We start from the raw sequence: 17188 nt of genomic DNA on the forward strand, positions 1-17188 counted from the left end.
TCTGTATTTGCTCTTATTGTTTACAATTGTAAGTGAAAGAGATAATTTAGACATAAAGTCTAAGTTCCGGAGCTATAAAGTACATAGGGGAAAATAATTGTAAATTTAATGACACCTCAAATGTACGACTGTGATGGGAGAAGGAAAAACAAAAGGACTGGGAGGCTTTTAAGGCTAGTGATGCTGGGGCCGCAGGGCATACCTGGAACTCATGGTTTCTTTTTTCTATCCAGCTGTGCTTTCTCAGGACATCGCCCCCCTCCCAGAAACACAGTCATATAGTCTTGAAGTTTTAACGCCATGTCCAAGGTAAGAACCTTATTTTTCAGTCAGGTTAATTTAAATTCCTGAAATTCAGCAGCCTGACAAAAATCTCTTCTATCCAATGACTTAGTCTTGTTCTCCATTGCAACACAAAAGAGAGTTCCCCAAAGCCTAAGAGTATCTGTCTCCCCAGCCAACATTTGCTTCAAGGACTCATGCAGTGCTCTTATGAACTCTAATGAGGAAAAAATACTCTCTTGGGTAGTGTCTTAGTCAGGGTTTCTATTGCTGTGAAGAGACACCATGACCACGGCAACTCTTACAAAGGAAAACATTTAATTGGGGCTGGCTTTCAGTTCAGAGGTTCAGTCCATTTTCATTATGGTGGAACATGGTGGCATGCAGGCTGACATAGTGCTGGAGAGGGAGCTGAGAGTTCTACTTCTTGTAGGCAACAGGAAGTGGACTGAGTATTACACTGAGGGAAGCTTGAGCAGAAGAGACCTCAAAGCCCACCGCCACAGTGACACACTTCCTCCAACAAGGCCACACCTCCTCCAACAAAGCCACACCTCTTAATAGTGCCACTCCCTTTGGGGCCATTTTCTTTCCAACCACCAAAGTGGGATATTTGTGGAGTCTCTTTGTGAGTATTGGAGGTGGAAGCGTGTTCAGTTCTGACCGGTAGTGATGAGTTTTTCTCTACCATCTCAGGTTTGAAAGGAAGTAGGAGGGCTTTGGGGTGCTCAGAGTTAGGACATTTGGCAAAAACTCATGTTCAAGATGATTTTGAGTAATCCCATGTATCAAATCTTGATCATTAAAGTGTGGCTCAGCTAAGGCAGGGTTTGTCTAAGTACTTGTGAGCTTAGAAGAGGAAGATTTTTATGAGAACAGTAAAGCCTTCTTTTAGGAATATTCTGAGTTAGCAGCAGCCTACAGCTTTGATGTACTAGGTAATCCAGTTAATTAATTAGTGAAATTGTTACGGGAATAAATTGAGACAGTGCCCCATGTAGCCTAAGCTGGCCCTCAACTCACTCTGCAGCTATGATCTTGAACTCCCAGCCCTCCTGCATACACCGCTAAAGTGCTGGGATTATGGGTGTATGCCACCACCGCTGGCTAGAAAGACATTTATTTGGGGGTATGGGGAAGGTAGGACGGGGAGCAGTTGAGTCTGTATTCTTAACTATTTGTTACTTTTATCTAATGGGTATGGGTGTTTGCTTGCATGTATGTCTGTGCAATACCTGTATGCAGTGCCAGAGGAGGCCAGAAGAGGGCATCGGATGCCCGGGAACTGGAGTTACAGATGGTTGTGAGGGGCCATGTGGGTGCTGGGAACGGAACCCATGTCCTCTGCAAGAGCAAGTGGTGCTCTTACCCACTGAGCATCTCCAGTCCACTGAACCTGTGTTTTTAAAACATTACAAAAATATTTTCTACAATAACCGTAATAGTAAATAGTGTGAAACAGAGCCAAAAGGAAACACATTTAAAGATGTGCATATAATACCCAGAAACAAATGCAAATATGCAAATTGTGTAAGAATGGAATTTATTCCACCAGTTACTAAACACGTGCGGTGTGTATCACACCTGCAGGAAAAGGATGGATTGTTTATTTAGGAAAATCTTTTTCCTTACACTTAGGGATTCTATAGGTTAAATATGAAAATCATACACGTTGCTAGATAAAATATAGAGAATAGCTGTAAAGAGAAAAGTAAGCCAGAGTGAAATCGTCTAAAGTAGAATTAAATTTTTTTTTCCATTTTTGACTCTGTTTTGCCTGAGAAATTTTTAAATTAAATTTTTTAAAGTATTTTTTTTTCTTTTTCTTTTTCAGTATGAGTGGTCTGTCTGCATGTATGCCTGCAGGCCAGAGGAGGGCATCAGATCCCATTATAGTTGTGAGCCACCATGTGGTTGCCGGGACTTGAACTCAGGACCTCTGGAAGAGCAGCCAGTGCCTAAATTAAAATTTCAAAACTTATATATCAGTGGTGGCACATGCCTTTAATCCTGGGACTCAGGAGGCAGAAGCTGGTGGATCTATGAGTTTGAGGCCAGCCTGGTCTACATAGTGAGTTCCAGGGATCAGCCAGGGCTACACAGAGAAACCCTGTCTCAAAGAAAAACTTATGTTTATGTATGTGTGCATGTGCATACTCTGTGAGTATGGTTAAAGGACAGTTTGTGGGAGTCGGTCTCTCATTCCAACATGTGGGTCCTGGGCAATGAACCCAGGTTGTCAGGGTTAGCAGCAAATGCCTTTACCACAGGGACTCGTCTTGCTGGCCCATGCCTGAGAAGTTCTTAAACAGCCCTGGCCTATAGGTATCTAAAATAATTAAATCAAACATTTATTAATAATAAATCATTAAGAATTATTTTAAAACTATTGATTGGTATATATGTGATTTTGCCATTTGTTAAAGATGAAAGTAAATTTACATACTAATGAAATTAGTGTACTTGTTTATTTTTACATAAATGACTACATCTTGACTGAATATTTGATTCTGCAGAACATTAAACAGAGTTAATCAGTATTTTTATTTTATAATTGGGCAACACTGAGAATTCTGCTTTGTTTAAATATATAGTACAAAATGGCAGGTCTGGTTAGGGTCTTTTTATAAAATGTTAAAAATTCTGTCCTAGTCCCAAGACAAAATTCACTTAATGATTTAAAAAAAATTATTGTATGTGTATTTGTGTTTTGTCTCTGTGTATTTATGTGCAACACGTGTGTCCCTGGGGCTGGAAGAGGCCAGAAGAGGGCATCCTGTCTCCTAGAAGTGGAGTTGCAGACAGTTGTGAGCCATCATGGGGGTGCCGGAAACTTAGCTGTGAGAACACCAAGTGCCCTTAACCACTGAGCCATCTCTCCAGCTCCCATTTAGTGATTTAATGACTGAAACTGAAGTCAGCATCTTAACTGGTACCTTAGTTTCTCTTCCCGTTGCTATGGTAAAATACTTTGACAACTGCAAATTTTAAAGGAGGAGTTTATTCTGGTTCACAGTTCATGGTATAGTCCATCACGATGCGGAAGTCAAGGTGTGGGAGCTTGAAGCAGCTGGTCTCATCACAATCAGGAGGCAGAAAACAGTGAAGGCATGCTGCTTATCTCCTTTGCTCCATTTACAAAGACTGAGGTCCTAGTCAGGGAAGGGCGTCACTTATAGTGAGCAGTCTTCTCCCACAGGCATGCCCAGAGGTTTATTTCCAGTTGTGATGGTGTCTTAGTTACTGTTGTATTGCTGTGAAGAGACATCATGACTGTCTTAGTGTTCTGTTGTCGTGGAGAGACACCATGACTGTCTCAGTCATTGTTCAATTGCTGTGAAGAGACACCATGACTGTTTTAGTGTTCTGTTGCTGTGGAGAGACACCATGACTGTCTTAATGTTATATTGCTGTGGAGAGACACCGTGTCTGTCTCAGTCATTGTTCTGTTGCTGTGGAGAGACACCATGACTGTCTCAGTCAGTGTTCTGTTGCTGTGGAGAGACACCATGACTGTCTCAGTCAGTGTTCTGTTGCTGTAGAGAGACACCATGACTGTCTTAGTATTATATTGCTGTGGAGAGACACCATGACTGTCTCAGTCATTGTTCTGTTGCTGTGGAGAGACACCGTGACTGTCTTAGTGTTCTGTTGCTGTGGAGAGACACCATGACTGTCTTAGTGTTCTTTTGCTGTGAAGAGACACCATGACTATCTCAGTCAGTTTTCTGTTGCTGTGGAGAGACACCATGACTGTCTCAGTCAGTGTTCTGTTGCTGTGGAGAGACACCGTGACTGTCTTAGTGTTCTGTTGCTGTGGAGAGACACCGTGACTGTCTCAGTCATTGTTCTGTTGCTGTGGAGAGACACCGTGACTGTCTTAGTGTTATATTGCTGTGGAGAGACACCATGACTGTCTTAGTGTTCTGTTGCTGTGGAGAGACATCATGACTGTCTTAGTGTTCTGTTGCTGTGGAGAGACACCATGACTGTCTTAATGTTATATTGCTGTGGAGAGACACCGTGACTGTCTCAGTCATTGTTCTGTTGCTGTGGAGAGACACCATGACTGTCTTAGTGTTATATTGCTGTGAAGAGACACCATGACTGTCTTAATGTTATATTGCTGTGGAGAGACACCATGACTGTCTCAGTCAGTGTTCTGTTGCTGTGGAGAGACACCATGACTGTCTCAGTCAGTGTTCTGTTGCTGTAGAGAGACACCATGACTGTCTTAGTGTTATATTGCTGTGGAGAGACACCATGACTGTCTCAGTCAGTGTTCTGTTGCTGTGGAGAGACACCATGACTGTCTTAGTGTTCTGTTGCTGTGGAGAGACACCATGACTGTCTTAGTGTTCTGTTGCTGTGGAGAGACACCATGACTGTCTTAGTGTTCTTTTGCTGTGAAGAGACACTGTGACTGTCTCAGTCATTGTTCTGTTGCTGTGGAGAGACACCATGACTGTCTCAGTCATTGTTCTGTTGCTGTGGAGAGACACCATGACTGTCTTAGTGTTCTGTTGCTGTGGAGAGACACCATGACTGTCTTAGTGTTCTTTTGCTGTGAAGAGACACCATGACTATCTCAGTCAGTTTTCTGTTGCTGTGGAGAGACACCATGACTGTCTCAGTCATTGTTCTGTTGCTGTGGAGAGACACCATGACTGTCTTAGTGTTCTGTTGCTGTGAAGAGACACCATGACTGTCTCAGTCAGTGTTCTGTTGCTGTGGAGAAACACCGTGACTGTCTCAGTCACTGTTCTATTGCTGTGAAAAGACACCATGACCACGGTAAATCTTATAAGAGAGAGCATTTAACTGGGGCCTTGCTTGCAGTTTTAGAGGGTTAGTCCCTTATTATCATGGTGGGAAGCAGACAGGGATGGCACTAGCACAGTAGTTGAGAGCTTTACATCCTGATCTACAGGCAACAGACAGAGAGATTGGACCTGGTGTGGACTTTTGAAACCTTAAAAGCCCAGGTCTAGTGACACACCTCCTCCAACAGGGCCACACCTCCTAATCCTTTCCAAGCAGTTCCTGTAACTGGAGGCCAAGCATTCAAACATATGAATCTATGGAGGGCATTCTCATTAACACCACCACAGATGGTTAAGTGTTAACTGTCAGAATCATCTGGGAGTTGGGCTTATCTTATGTTAGCTGATGTAGAAAGACATATCCACTATGGGAAGCAGTATTTATTCCCTGAAGATGATCTTGGACTATATAAGTATAGAGAGGAGTCTGAGCATCCTTAAGTGTCTTAGTCACTGTTCTGTTGCTGTGAAGAGACATCATGACCATGGCAATTTTTATAAAAGAAAGCATTTCATTGTGGGCGGGCTTATAGTTTTAGAAGTATAGTCCATTATCATCATGGCTAGGAGCATGGCAGCACACAGGCAGACATGGTGCTGGAGAAATTGAGAAGAGAGCCACTGGGTCTGGCTTGGGCTTTTGAAAACTCAAAATGCTCCCCCAGTGACACACCTCCTCTGACAAGGTCACACCTCCTAATCCTTTTCAAGTAGTGCTACTCCCTGATGACTAAGACTCAAATATATGAACCTATGGGGGGGGGGCATTCCTTTTTTCTTCTGTTTGTTTATTTGTTTTCAAGACAGGGTTTCTCTGTGTAGTCCTGACTGTGCTGGAACTCGCTCTGTAGACCAGGATGGCCTCGAACTTAAAGATCTGTCTGTCTCTGCCCCTTGAGTGCTGGTATTAAAGATGTGTGCTGCCACCACCCAGCTATCACCACGTCTTTACTATAGATGCAGTGTGACTAGGTGTCTGAAGTTCCTGCCACTGTTACTTCCTCCACGAAGGTGGACTGTAACCTTGAACTGTGAGCTAAAATGAATCCTTTTCCCCTGAGTTATTTAAAGTCAGGGTGCTTCTTTTCTTTTCTCTCTTTAGATGTATTTATTTTGTGTGAATGAATGTTTTACCTGCATATATGCCTGTGTACCATGTGCATGCCTGGTACCCAGAGAGGTTAGAGGAGGGGTCAAATCCCTTGGAACTGGAGTTACAGACAGTTGTGAGCCACCATGTTGTGAACATCCCATGCTGGGAACTGAACTGAGCCGTCTTTCCAGCCCTTGTCAGTGTATTTTATCACAGCAACAGAAAAGACAGTTAAGACACCCAAAGAGGCCAGGCAGTGGTGGTGCAGCCTGGTCTACAGAGCCAGTTCCCAGACAGCCAGGGCTACACAGAGAAACCCTGTCTCAAAAAAACCAAAAAGCTGTGCAACGGTGGTACTCGCCTTTAATCCTAGCACTCAGGAGCCAGGCAGATCTTTGTGAGTTCGAGGCCAGCCTGGTCTACAGAGCGAGATCCAGGAAAGGCACAAAGCTACACAGAGAAACGCTGTCTCAAAAAACCAAAAAAACCCCAAAAAACAAAAAACAAAAAAAACTATAACACTTACATCTAGAGTCTGTCAAGTTGGCTACACCAACCATCACAAATAGCAGTTTTTAAAAATCAAACATTCTCACACACTACAATCAGTAGATGTGCTGATTATACTTATATGCTGAGGAATGATGAAAGGAAAATATTAATTATAGGAGTAACAAAGAATTCAGACAGGAGACACAGGCAGTTTAAGTGGAAGTTTATTTAGCAAAGAAAATTGAAGTATGTGATATATACAGAGAAATTGCTGCTCCCAAAGGCAGTACCAGCACAATGAGTTCTGTCTAGATTCATAAGTAGTTTTTATGAATATTTATGAGGTAGGTGGCTTATTCATAAGGTAAGGTGACCTTTCCCCCTCTCAAGTCATGGTATGCTAGATTTCTCTTTTAGAGAATGCATTAGTCAGGGTTCTTTAGAGCAGTGGTTCTCAACCTATGTGTTGCAACCCCTTTGGGGGTCGAACAACCCTTTCACATGGGTCACATATCAGATATCCTGCATATCATATATTTATATTATGATTCATAATAGTATCAAAATTACAGTTATGAAGTAGCAACAAAAATAATTTTATGGTTGGGAGTCACCAGAACATGAGGAACTGTATTAAAGGGTCTCAGCATTAGGAAGGTTGAGAACCAGTGGTCTAGAGGAACACAGCTTAGAGAGAGAGAGAGAGAGACAGAGTGTGCATGTGTGTGTGTGTGTGTGTGTGTGTGTGTGTGTGTGTGTGTGTGTGTGGTGAGACCACTGGCTGTACTTCCAAAGGACTTGAGTTTGGTTCCCAGCACCCACAGTCATCTGTAATTACTGTAATGTAATCCCAGTGGATCTGATGCCCTTTTCTGGCCTCCATGAGCACCAGGCACACACATAGTGAACAGACATACATGCAGGCAAAACACTCATGCACATAAATAAAATACATAAATAAGTTCTTGAAAGTAATTATTGTCAATAAAGATTACATTTTAAAGTATTCTTATAAAGAGAATATGAAAATAAAGCCTGATAGTCTTTTGATTAGCACATTTTCCCTTAATGTTATTACTCACAAGGGTTTGTTTAAACCTAACATTCTCCTTGTTTTCCTTTTATTTCATCTGCTCTTTGTTCACAACTTTATTTCTTCTTTTGCCTTGTTTATACACATCTAATTAACTATACATCATTTTTATAAATTCTTAAGTTTCTAAGGTAATACAGATCCATTACTTACTAAGTAACACTCTTTTTTTCCTGCCTCAGTGTCTCTTGTTTTCTCCAAATGAAGTTCTTTGGCATTTAGTATGAATCCCCTGTTGTTGTACACTGTATTGATTTTATCATTACTGATCCATACATGTATGGTGAGTCCTTTCTCCAGCAACAGAGAGTTTCTCAGAAGTTAGGGACTTCCCATAAGAAAACTAAGCATGACGATTATTAGCATGCATTTTTAAGAATGTAAGGTGGTGGCCGTAAGTGTTACAGCTCTGAGGGGAAAGGTTTCCCCAGTGCAGCTGTCACAGCTCTGAGGAGAAAGGCTTCCCCAGTGCAGGTGTTGCAGCTCTGAGGGGAAAGGCTTCCCCAGTGAAGGTGTTACAGCTCTGAGGGGAAAGGCTTCCCCAGTGGAGGTGTTGCAGCTCTGAGGAGAAAGGCTTCCCCAGTGCAGGTGTTGCAGCTCTGAGGGGAAAGGCTTTCCCAGTGAAGGTGTTACAGCTCTGAGGGGAAAGGCTTCCCCAGTGCAGGTGTTGCAGCTCTGAGGGGAAAGGCTTCCCCAGTGAAGGTGTTGCAGCTCTGAGGGGAAAGGTATCCTGGCAGTTAGAAGCCAAGGAATAACACAAAGTCACACCACACAACAAACCTCACACAAGAGATTTATCGGGAGAGACACCAGAGGATGGCCACTTCTGCTCGGGAGAGAAGCAGCAACTGAGCAGGAGGCAGGCTTTATAAAGGGTTTCTTGGGTGGGTGGGGGCGGACCTTTACGGGGTGGCCTGTGATTGATGGGATTTTGTGGGCTGATCTTGGAGCAAGCTCAGGAATTGGTGGGATTCTTTAGCCTGATCTTGGGCTTTTTTTTTTTTTTTTTTCCCCTGTAGGGCAGAGCTTGCATCTCCAAGGGCTGGAAAGTGAGGTTGTGGCCCTTTAGGTGGTCTGGGGGCGGGACCTGGCCACTTGTGCCTTGAAGGGCTTACAGTGGCCATACCTGTAAGTCCAGCACTTGGGGGACTAAGGCAAAAAGGACCAAAAGTTCAAGGCCGGCTTGAGTTGTGTAGCTATATCCTGTCTATGGGAGAGAGGGGAAAAAGATAAAGATAGACACAATGATACACACAATCTTAGCACTTGGGAAGCTGAGGCAGAGGGTTGTGAATTCCAGACAGCCCTGAGCCACACACACAAGACCCTGTCTCAGAAACAAAAAAAATAACAAAAAACCCATAATTCCTTTTCTCAAAGTATAGACAGTTTAACTAGTGCTAACTCTTTTCTGTTGTGTTGTATTGTTTTGTTGTTGTTTGTTTGTTTGTTTGTTTGAGACAGGGTCTCACACTATAGCTTTGAGCTCACTATGCAGCCCAAGCTGGCCTGGAACTCGGAATGCCTTACATCTGCCTCCTGAGTGCTGGGTTTAGAGGACTGTGTCATCATGTCCAGCTTCACCTATTTAATCTAGGCCCATGTGAGGACTTGAACCAGAATATGTTTATGTCATTTCAGGATTTGGTGACATTTGGGGATGTGTCTGTAAATTTCACTCAAGAGGAATGGGAATGGCTGAATGATGCTCAGAGAGACTTGTACAGGAAGGTGACGTTGGAGAACTATAAGAGCCTAGTGTCGCTGGGTAAGGAGGTCTCTGCAGAATTCCAACTCTACACACCGGGCTGGGTTCTGTGAAATATCTCTGAGATGCCTCTGAGATGCTTTACTAAATTTCCCCTCTTTATTAAAAATTTTTAAAAATTACATCTCTCTCTCTCTCTCTCTCTCTCTCTCTCTCTCTCTCTCTCTCTGTGTGTGTGTGTGTGTGTGTGTGTGTGTGTGTGTTGGGGAGTTGTGTGCACATGCCACAGAGTGCATGTGGAGGCCAGAAGACAACCTGTGGAGTCAGTTCTCTCCCTCCACCTTTACAGGGGTTCCATGAATGGAACTCAGATCATCAGGCTTTCACAGCAAGCCCTTTTCCCACTAAGCCATTTATTTTATTGGCCCAATTTCTCCTTCTTATGCCCATCATGTAATGGCACATGCCTGTAGTTCCAGTTCCAGAGGGCTGGTGTATTAGTCAGGGTTCTCTAGTTAAAAAAAAAAAAAATATATATATATATATATATATATATATATATATACATAATACTCATTCATATATATATATTTTCACACATATAAACCACATATTATATATTACATATCATATAACATATAAAGGGGATTTATTAGAATAGCTTACAGGCTATGGTCCAGCTAGTCCAACAAAAGGTCCAAGAATCCATTAGTTGTTCAGTCCACAAGGCTGGATGTCTCAGCTGGTCTTCAGTATACACTAGAATTCCAAAGAAGTAGGCTCTAATGTCAGTGAAGTAATGGAGAGAGAGAGAGAGAGAGAGAGAGAGAGAGAGAGAGAGAGAGAGAGAGAGACAGAGACCAAAAAGCGAGAGCTTCCTTCTTCCATGTCCTTTATATAGGCTGCCAGCAGAAGGAGTGGCCCACATTAAAGGTGGATAGTCCAACCTCAAAAGATCCAGATTAAAAATGGATCTTCCCACTTCAAATGCTCTAATTAAGGGGGGAAAATCCCTCACAGGTGTACCCAGCCACTTGGGTTTTAGGTAATTCCAGATGTAGTCAAGTTAACAACCAAGAATAGCCATCACAGCTGGGGAGGGAGGACTGCCTTGGGGAAACAGCCTGGCAAACCCAGTTTTAAAAGTTCAAAGAAAATTGCTTCCCCCCACCTTTTTTCTTTTTCTTTCTTTCTTTTTTTCTTTTTTCAAGACATGGTTTCTCTGTATAGCTTTGGAGCCTGTCCTGTCCTCACCTTTTCTTATGCTCCTCAAATAATTTATATTTTACAGAATTTGTAGCCTTTTTCAGACTGTCCCTTTGTGTCACTCACTCTAAAGAATATTCCCATCTCCCCCATCTCCTACCTGCAGGGCCTCACCTTCCTGATGAGCAGGGGACTGGATTTGATCCCCGACAGTGGCTAATTCCTCTTGTGTTTCTTGGAAGCAGGGATTCCTGTTTACAAGCCGGCTGTGATCTCATTGCTGGAACAAGGAAAAGACCCCTGGATGGTGCAGAGGGAGGGAGCAAGAGACGCAAGCCCTGGTGAGTGGGGCCAAGCTAGGGAGGTGGGGGCCCCTGTCGGGAAAGGCTCACATGTTGGGAAAGCCTAGCTCATCGTTAGCGCTTCTGGAGTAGTCTCTTTCTTTTCTTTTTTTGTTTTTTTTTCGAGACAGGGCTTCTCTGTGTAGTTTTGGAGCCTGTCCTGGAACTCACTTGGTAGACCAGGCTGGCCTTGAACTCACAGAGATCCACCTGGCTCTGCCTCCCGAGTGCTGGGATTAAAGGTGTGTGCCACTACCACCGGGCTGGAGTAGTTTCTTTCTTTCTTTCTTTTACCACCGGGCTGGAGTAGTTTCTTTCTTTCTTTCTTTCTTTCTTTCTTTCTTTCTTTCTTTCTTTCTTTCTTTCTTTTTTTTTAATATTTTATTATTATTTATTTATTTATGTGTACGTGTGTGTTTGTCTGTATATGTGCATGTATCTAAGATTAGGGCCATCCCCTGAATCTGGAGTTATAAGCAGTTGTAAGCTGCCTGATGTGGGTGCTGGGAATTGAACTCGGGTCCACTGCAAGAACAATACATGTTCTTAACCACTGAGCCATCTCTCCAGCCCTGGAGTAGTTTCTTTTAAAGTATGTGGTCCATACAGAGGATGATCCATCAAGCTGAGCTGGTCTAGAGTGAGTGAGCTGCAGAGATACGTTGGAGCATCAAGTCAGGAGAAGCCTGGGAGCCAGGAGCTGTTGATGGACAGAGGGCTCCAGGCAGATTGCCTACCAGAGTGAGACTTCCCGTTAGCCATTCCCACCATTAGCCATTCCCACCACAGACCTAAAACCATCAGAAAACACAGATTCAGTAAAGTTCATAACAGTAGCAAAATTACAGTTATGAAGTACCAATGACAATAGTTTTGCTCCTTTTGTAAGACTTATTTTTATTTAACGTGTATGAGTGTTTTGTCTGGATAGTACACCACACGCAATACCTGCATAGGCCAGAAGAGGGCATCCGATGCAGACGTAGTTAAACTGACGATATGGGAGCCGGGAACTGGACCTGGGCCTTTTCAAGAGCAGCCAGTACCAATCTCATTCTCTCTTATTGGGTGATCGATTGTCAAGGGCTGCGAAGTTCCATTTGTGTATCTTCACCTGTCTCCTGTAGATTCTGATAGTTCATGGGTTTTGTTACTATTCTTTCCAATAGTTTTAATTTCTCTTTCACTTGGGTATTTTAAAAGATAATTTTCTTGTTCCTTTACATTTTGGTCAGATTGTTTTATTGTATTTGACCGGATAGTGGGTTTTTAATAAAATCAGATAGTGGGTTTCTATATTTTTTTTGGAGAAGGGGCTGTTCTGAGACAGGGTTTCTCCGTGTAGCCCTGGCTGTCCTGGAACTTGTTCTATAGACCAGGTTGGCCTGGAACTCAGAGATCCGCCTGCTTCTGCCTCCCGAGTGCTGGGATTAAACGAGAGCGCACCACTGCCCGGCTCCTCTTGTTTTCTTTAATCAGTGATCCTTATAAAGGAACCTAATTTTGGCTTTACGTTTTCTGTTGATTCTATCTACTTTGTTATTTTCTCACGTAGCTTGTGTTTTTCCACTCCCTGTGGGTTTCTGCTGGTCTTTCCTGAGGTCGCCCCTCAAGGAGTTACTGTCTTTGTTTGTTTATTGTGTAATTATACGCACTTTAGAATTACAACTGTTCCTTAATACTCTGATAGTGAGTACATGCCAGACATAATTAGGTCTCTTAAATTTAATTCTTTTGAGGGTAGAGAACATCTCTGTCTGATTTCAGTCAGTACTTTGAAATTTGTTGAAATGAAATTTCACCTGTCTCCTGTAGATTCTGATAGTTCATCACGAAAAGGCCTGACTTATTGAACACACTGTGACTACTCATTGGATCAGTGTTGATCAATGTAGTTATATCAATATAAAGTAGGACACAGTAGTTAATTCTGCTGAGACCCACTATGCATTTACTAATTTTTGCCAAGATTTATCAGTTTCTAAGACCCTGCTTTTGGTAATGTTGGGACACTGAGATGTCTCATCGGATAAAGGCACTTACCTCCAAGCCTGATGACCTGAATTTGATCCTCAGGACACACATGGTGGAAAGAGAGAATCAGATCCCACAAACTGTCCTCTGACCACCACACAAATGTCAAAACATTCGCTTATGTGCACACATTTAATAAATGTAGTTTTTAAAAGAGGTAATCTTATTTGGGTCTAATAAAGAAAAGCCAAATTAAAACCTGTACTAAATTAATAAAAGCAAGCAGTTTGATAGAAAATTATGTTTTCATGAAGACATTGTGGCTTCAGGAATCAACTGAAAAATTACATTTAGTTAGAACTTATTACAAAGAAAATTGTTTTCAGAAACACCTTCTTAGAATGCAAAAATTAACCATAGAGTAGCTCTAGCTGTCCTGGAACTCACTATGTAGACCAGGCTGGCCTCATCCACACAGAGAACCACCTGCCTCTGCTCTACTAGTACTGAAATTAAAGGTATGTGCCACTGTGCCCAGCTTAATCACCTTTCTTAATTTAGTAGTGAAGCTGCATTAAGAGATGTTAAATCCTTTAAATTCTTTTGTATTTTACTTTCTCTGTTTGAGCACTTTCTTTTCTTATAATGAATAAATTTTAAAATATCTATTTGCTTGGTATCCTTTAGATTGGGATTATGTCTTCAAAGGCATTGAATTTTCATCAAAGCGAGATATTTATGACGAATCGGCCAAAGTCCTACCCATGGGAAGAAGCCATCTTAGTTATAGCCTTGACTGTCCCAATTTGAAAGAAAACCATGAAAGTGAAGACTGGTTTAAGAACAGATTGGGAGGTCAGGAGGTGCATCCTAATCAATTGCTCATCATTCATAAAGAAATCTATGAAGATCAAAGTAATGGGTGTAATCCATCTTGGCAAACATTTCATCAGGATGCAATACTAGATATACCACAGAGTTTTTCTACCAAAGAAAGAACACATCAATGTGAGCCACAAAAGAGAAGTTACCGAAAAAAGTCTATGGAAATGAAACATAAGAAGGTCCATGTAGAGAAGAAAATTCTGAAATGTAATGAATGTGAAAAAGTCTTTAACCAGAGTTCATCCCTTACTCTCCACCAGAGAATTCATACTGGAGAGAAACCCTATGCATGTATTGAATGTGGGAAAGCCTTCAGCCAGAGTGCAAACCTAGCTCAACATAAGAGAATCCATACGGGGGAGAAACCTTATGAATGTAAAGAATGTAGGAAGGCCTTCAGCCAGAATGCACATCTTGCTCAACATCAAAGAGTTCATACTGGAGAGAAACCTTATCAGTGTAAAGAATGTAAAAAAGCCTTCAGCCAGGTTGCACACTTGACTCAGCATCAAAGAATTCATACCGGAGAGAGACCTTTTGAATGTATTGAATGTGGAAAAGCCTTTAGTAATGGTTCATTTCTTGCTCAGCATCAGCGAATTCACACAGGAGAGAAACCTTACGTGTGTAACGTGTGTGGGAAAGCTTTTAGTCACCGTGGATACCTAATTGTACATCAAAGAATTCATACTGGAGAGAGACCCTATGAATGTAAAGAATGCAGGAAGTCTTTCAGCCAGTATGCACACTTGTCTCAACATCAGAGAGTCCATACTGGAGAAAAACCTTATGAATGTAAAGTATGTAGAAAAGCTTTTAGCCAGATTGCTTACCTCGATCAACATCAGAGGGTTCATACTGGAGAGAAACCTTATGAGTGTGCTGAATGTAGAAAGGCCTTCAGCAACAGTTCATCACTTGCTCAACATCAGAGAAGTCACACTGGAGAGAAACCCTACATGTGTAAGGAATGTAGGAAAACATTTAGCCAAAATGCAGGCCTTGCTCAACATCAAAGAATTCATACTGGAGAGAAACCTTATGAATGTAATATTTGTGGGAAAGCCTTTAGTTATAGTGGATCCCTTACTCTACATCAGAGAATTCATACCGGAGAGAGACCTTACGAATGTAAAGACTGCAGGAAATCCTTCAGGCAACGTGCACACCTTGCTCATCATGAGAAAGTACATATTATGGAGTCATTCTTGTCCCTTTCCTCTCCATCACCCTCTCCATCCAATCAGTTGCCGAGAGCTATAGGTTTGATCTCATAAATCTGACCCATTAGAACCATTTCTATTTCATCATCCTTGTCTTCTACATGGTAATCTGTTTTATGTGGAATACTGAAATAACTTTCCAGTGTGTTCACCCATGCCTCTGTCAGTTTTTATACTTCAGCCAAACTTAGAAAAACACATTGTGGTCATATTATTTATCCTTCATTAATTAGGATTACTTACTGACATCCAAAAATTCACTGGGAAAAAGCACACAGTCCTTAGAGTAACCTAACAAGCTACCTTGTCCCCAGCACCTTGTTTCAAACTACCTTCTAAAGCCTTCATGTCAATATTCTCTCTCCTCTCTCTCTCTCTCTCTCTCTCTCTCTCTCTCTCTCTCTCTCTCTCTCTCTCTCTCTCTCTCCAGAATTAAAATAGATCTAGGCTCTAATCCTTGCTCTTCCTTTTTCCATCCCTAATTTTAGAGCATTTGGTCCTTTGTAACCTTCAGTCTTATTTATATTATGGGACTAATAATGGTTCTACCTCAAAAGCTATTGGGAGAAGTAAATAATGCATGTAAATTTCTTAGCAGAGTGCCTAGCGTAAAATAATATTAATCTACAATAAAAATATGATGATACACAAAGAAGAGTTGGTCATTTTAATCATAAAGAAGCAAAAACACAGACCTGGGACATTATAACTTTTTGGTTTTAATTAGAAATACTGAAGTTGGAGACTGAGGACTGAGCTCAGTTTGTAAAGTGATTTCCTAACATGCACAATCCTAGGTTCAATCCCCAGTACCACATAAGATGGACATAAAAGTTCAAGGTTATTCTTGGCTACACAGCCAGTTCAAGTCCAGCCTGGGCTACATGAGATCCTATCTTAATACATATAACAAGTGGGTGCCATCTAATGCAGTTTGGGTTGACATTAGACTGATGATAGAGGGAAACATGTTAACTTCTATTTCATAGCATGAATATGTAAATATATGACTGGACAAGAAAAAAGATTTCATTGTTCAAGTTCTATGACACCACACTTGCTTTTCTCTAAAAAAAAAAAAAAAAAGAAAGAAAGAAAAAGAAAAAAATCACTCCAAGGTAGAATTTACTGAGATATATCATTATATATATATATATATGTATAAACAAAAGAAAAACAAGTATTTAAAAAACAAGGCAGAAAATCTGACCAGTAATCAGTGAACTAGAGTACTTACCCAGTATGTACCACAGTTAAAGCCTTTAATACACATCTCCAGTTATTTTTTTAAAGAGATCGTGTGTGCGTGTGCATTTGTCTGTGTTTGTGTGTGTGTGTGCATGCATGCGCGCACACTCGCTTGTGCACACTTGCACAAGTGCCTGAGGAAGGCTCTGGATCCCCTGGAGCTGAAGAGCTGAAGTTACACCCGTTGATGAGCCACCTAATGTGGATGCTGTGCTCTTAACCAGAATTCTCTCTCCAGCCCTACATCTCAGTTAATTCAAAAGAATTCAAGTGTTGTGAATGTTTTCTGGCCAGAATGGAATGACCTTGGAAACAATATATAACAGAAAGATAACCCGAATGTGCCCAAAAGTTGAACCCAACTAGCAAACTTTTCAGGAACTCAGTTCACAGAAGACATCATAAGAATGGACTGGGGTCTGCAGAGATGGCTCAGCGGTTAAGAGCACTTGTTGCTCTTGCAGTGGACCTAGACTCAGTTCCCAGCACCCACATGGTGGCTCACTACCACCTGTAACTCCAGGTCCAGGGCTTCTGATGTCCTCTTAGAGGCTCCCAGGACGGTGCACAGACAGACATGCAGACAAAACACTCATAACATACGCATAACATACAAAAATCTCTCTTAAAGGAAAGAATGGGAACTACAGAAAGAACAGAAGGCTTGGAGTATATCTTGAGGACAGAGTACCAACCAGCTTAGCATGTATGAGGGAAGCCCTACCTAGGTTTGATCCCCATCACCTGCCCCCTCACCAATTCTGAGTGAAAATCAAAACAAAAACTGATTATTTGAGGATGTCCATAAAACTAATGAACT

At 41.8% G+C, this 17188-nt stretch overlaps 1 protein-coding gene across 2 annotated transcripts; it reads left to right on the plus strand.

The window, feature by feature from the left end:
- Positions 1 to 229: 229 nt before the first annotated feature.
- On the plus strand, positions 230 to 15478 carry LOC131926417 (zinc finger protein 583). Of its 2 annotated transcripts, XM_059281830.1 has the most exons (4): positions 230 to 309; positions 9425 to 9551; positions 10943 to 11038; positions 13700 to 15478. In XM_059281830.1, the coding sequence occupies exons 1-4, from the start codon at positions 301 to 303 to the stop codon at positions 15172 to 15174; spliced, it is 1707 nt and encodes a 568-aa protein (XP_059137813.1). In that variant the 5' UTR covers positions 230 to 300; the 3' UTR covers positions 15175 to 15478. The 2 variants fall into 2 exon arrangements, with proteins under 2 accessions (XP_059137813.1, XP_059137805.1); XM_059281822.1 differs by lacking the exon at positions 230 to 309 and having other exon boundaries at positions 9413 to 9551.
- Positions 15479 to 17188: the final 1710 nt, after the last annotated feature.

This window comes from Peromyscus eremicus, chromosome 1 (genome assembly GCF_949786415.1).
Source record: "Peromyscus eremicus chromosome 1, PerEre_H2_v1, whole genome shotgun sequence".
NCBI classification, from domain to species: domain Eukaryota; kingdom Metazoa; phylum Chordata; class Mammalia; order Rodentia; family Cricetidae; genus Peromyscus; species Peromyscus eremicus.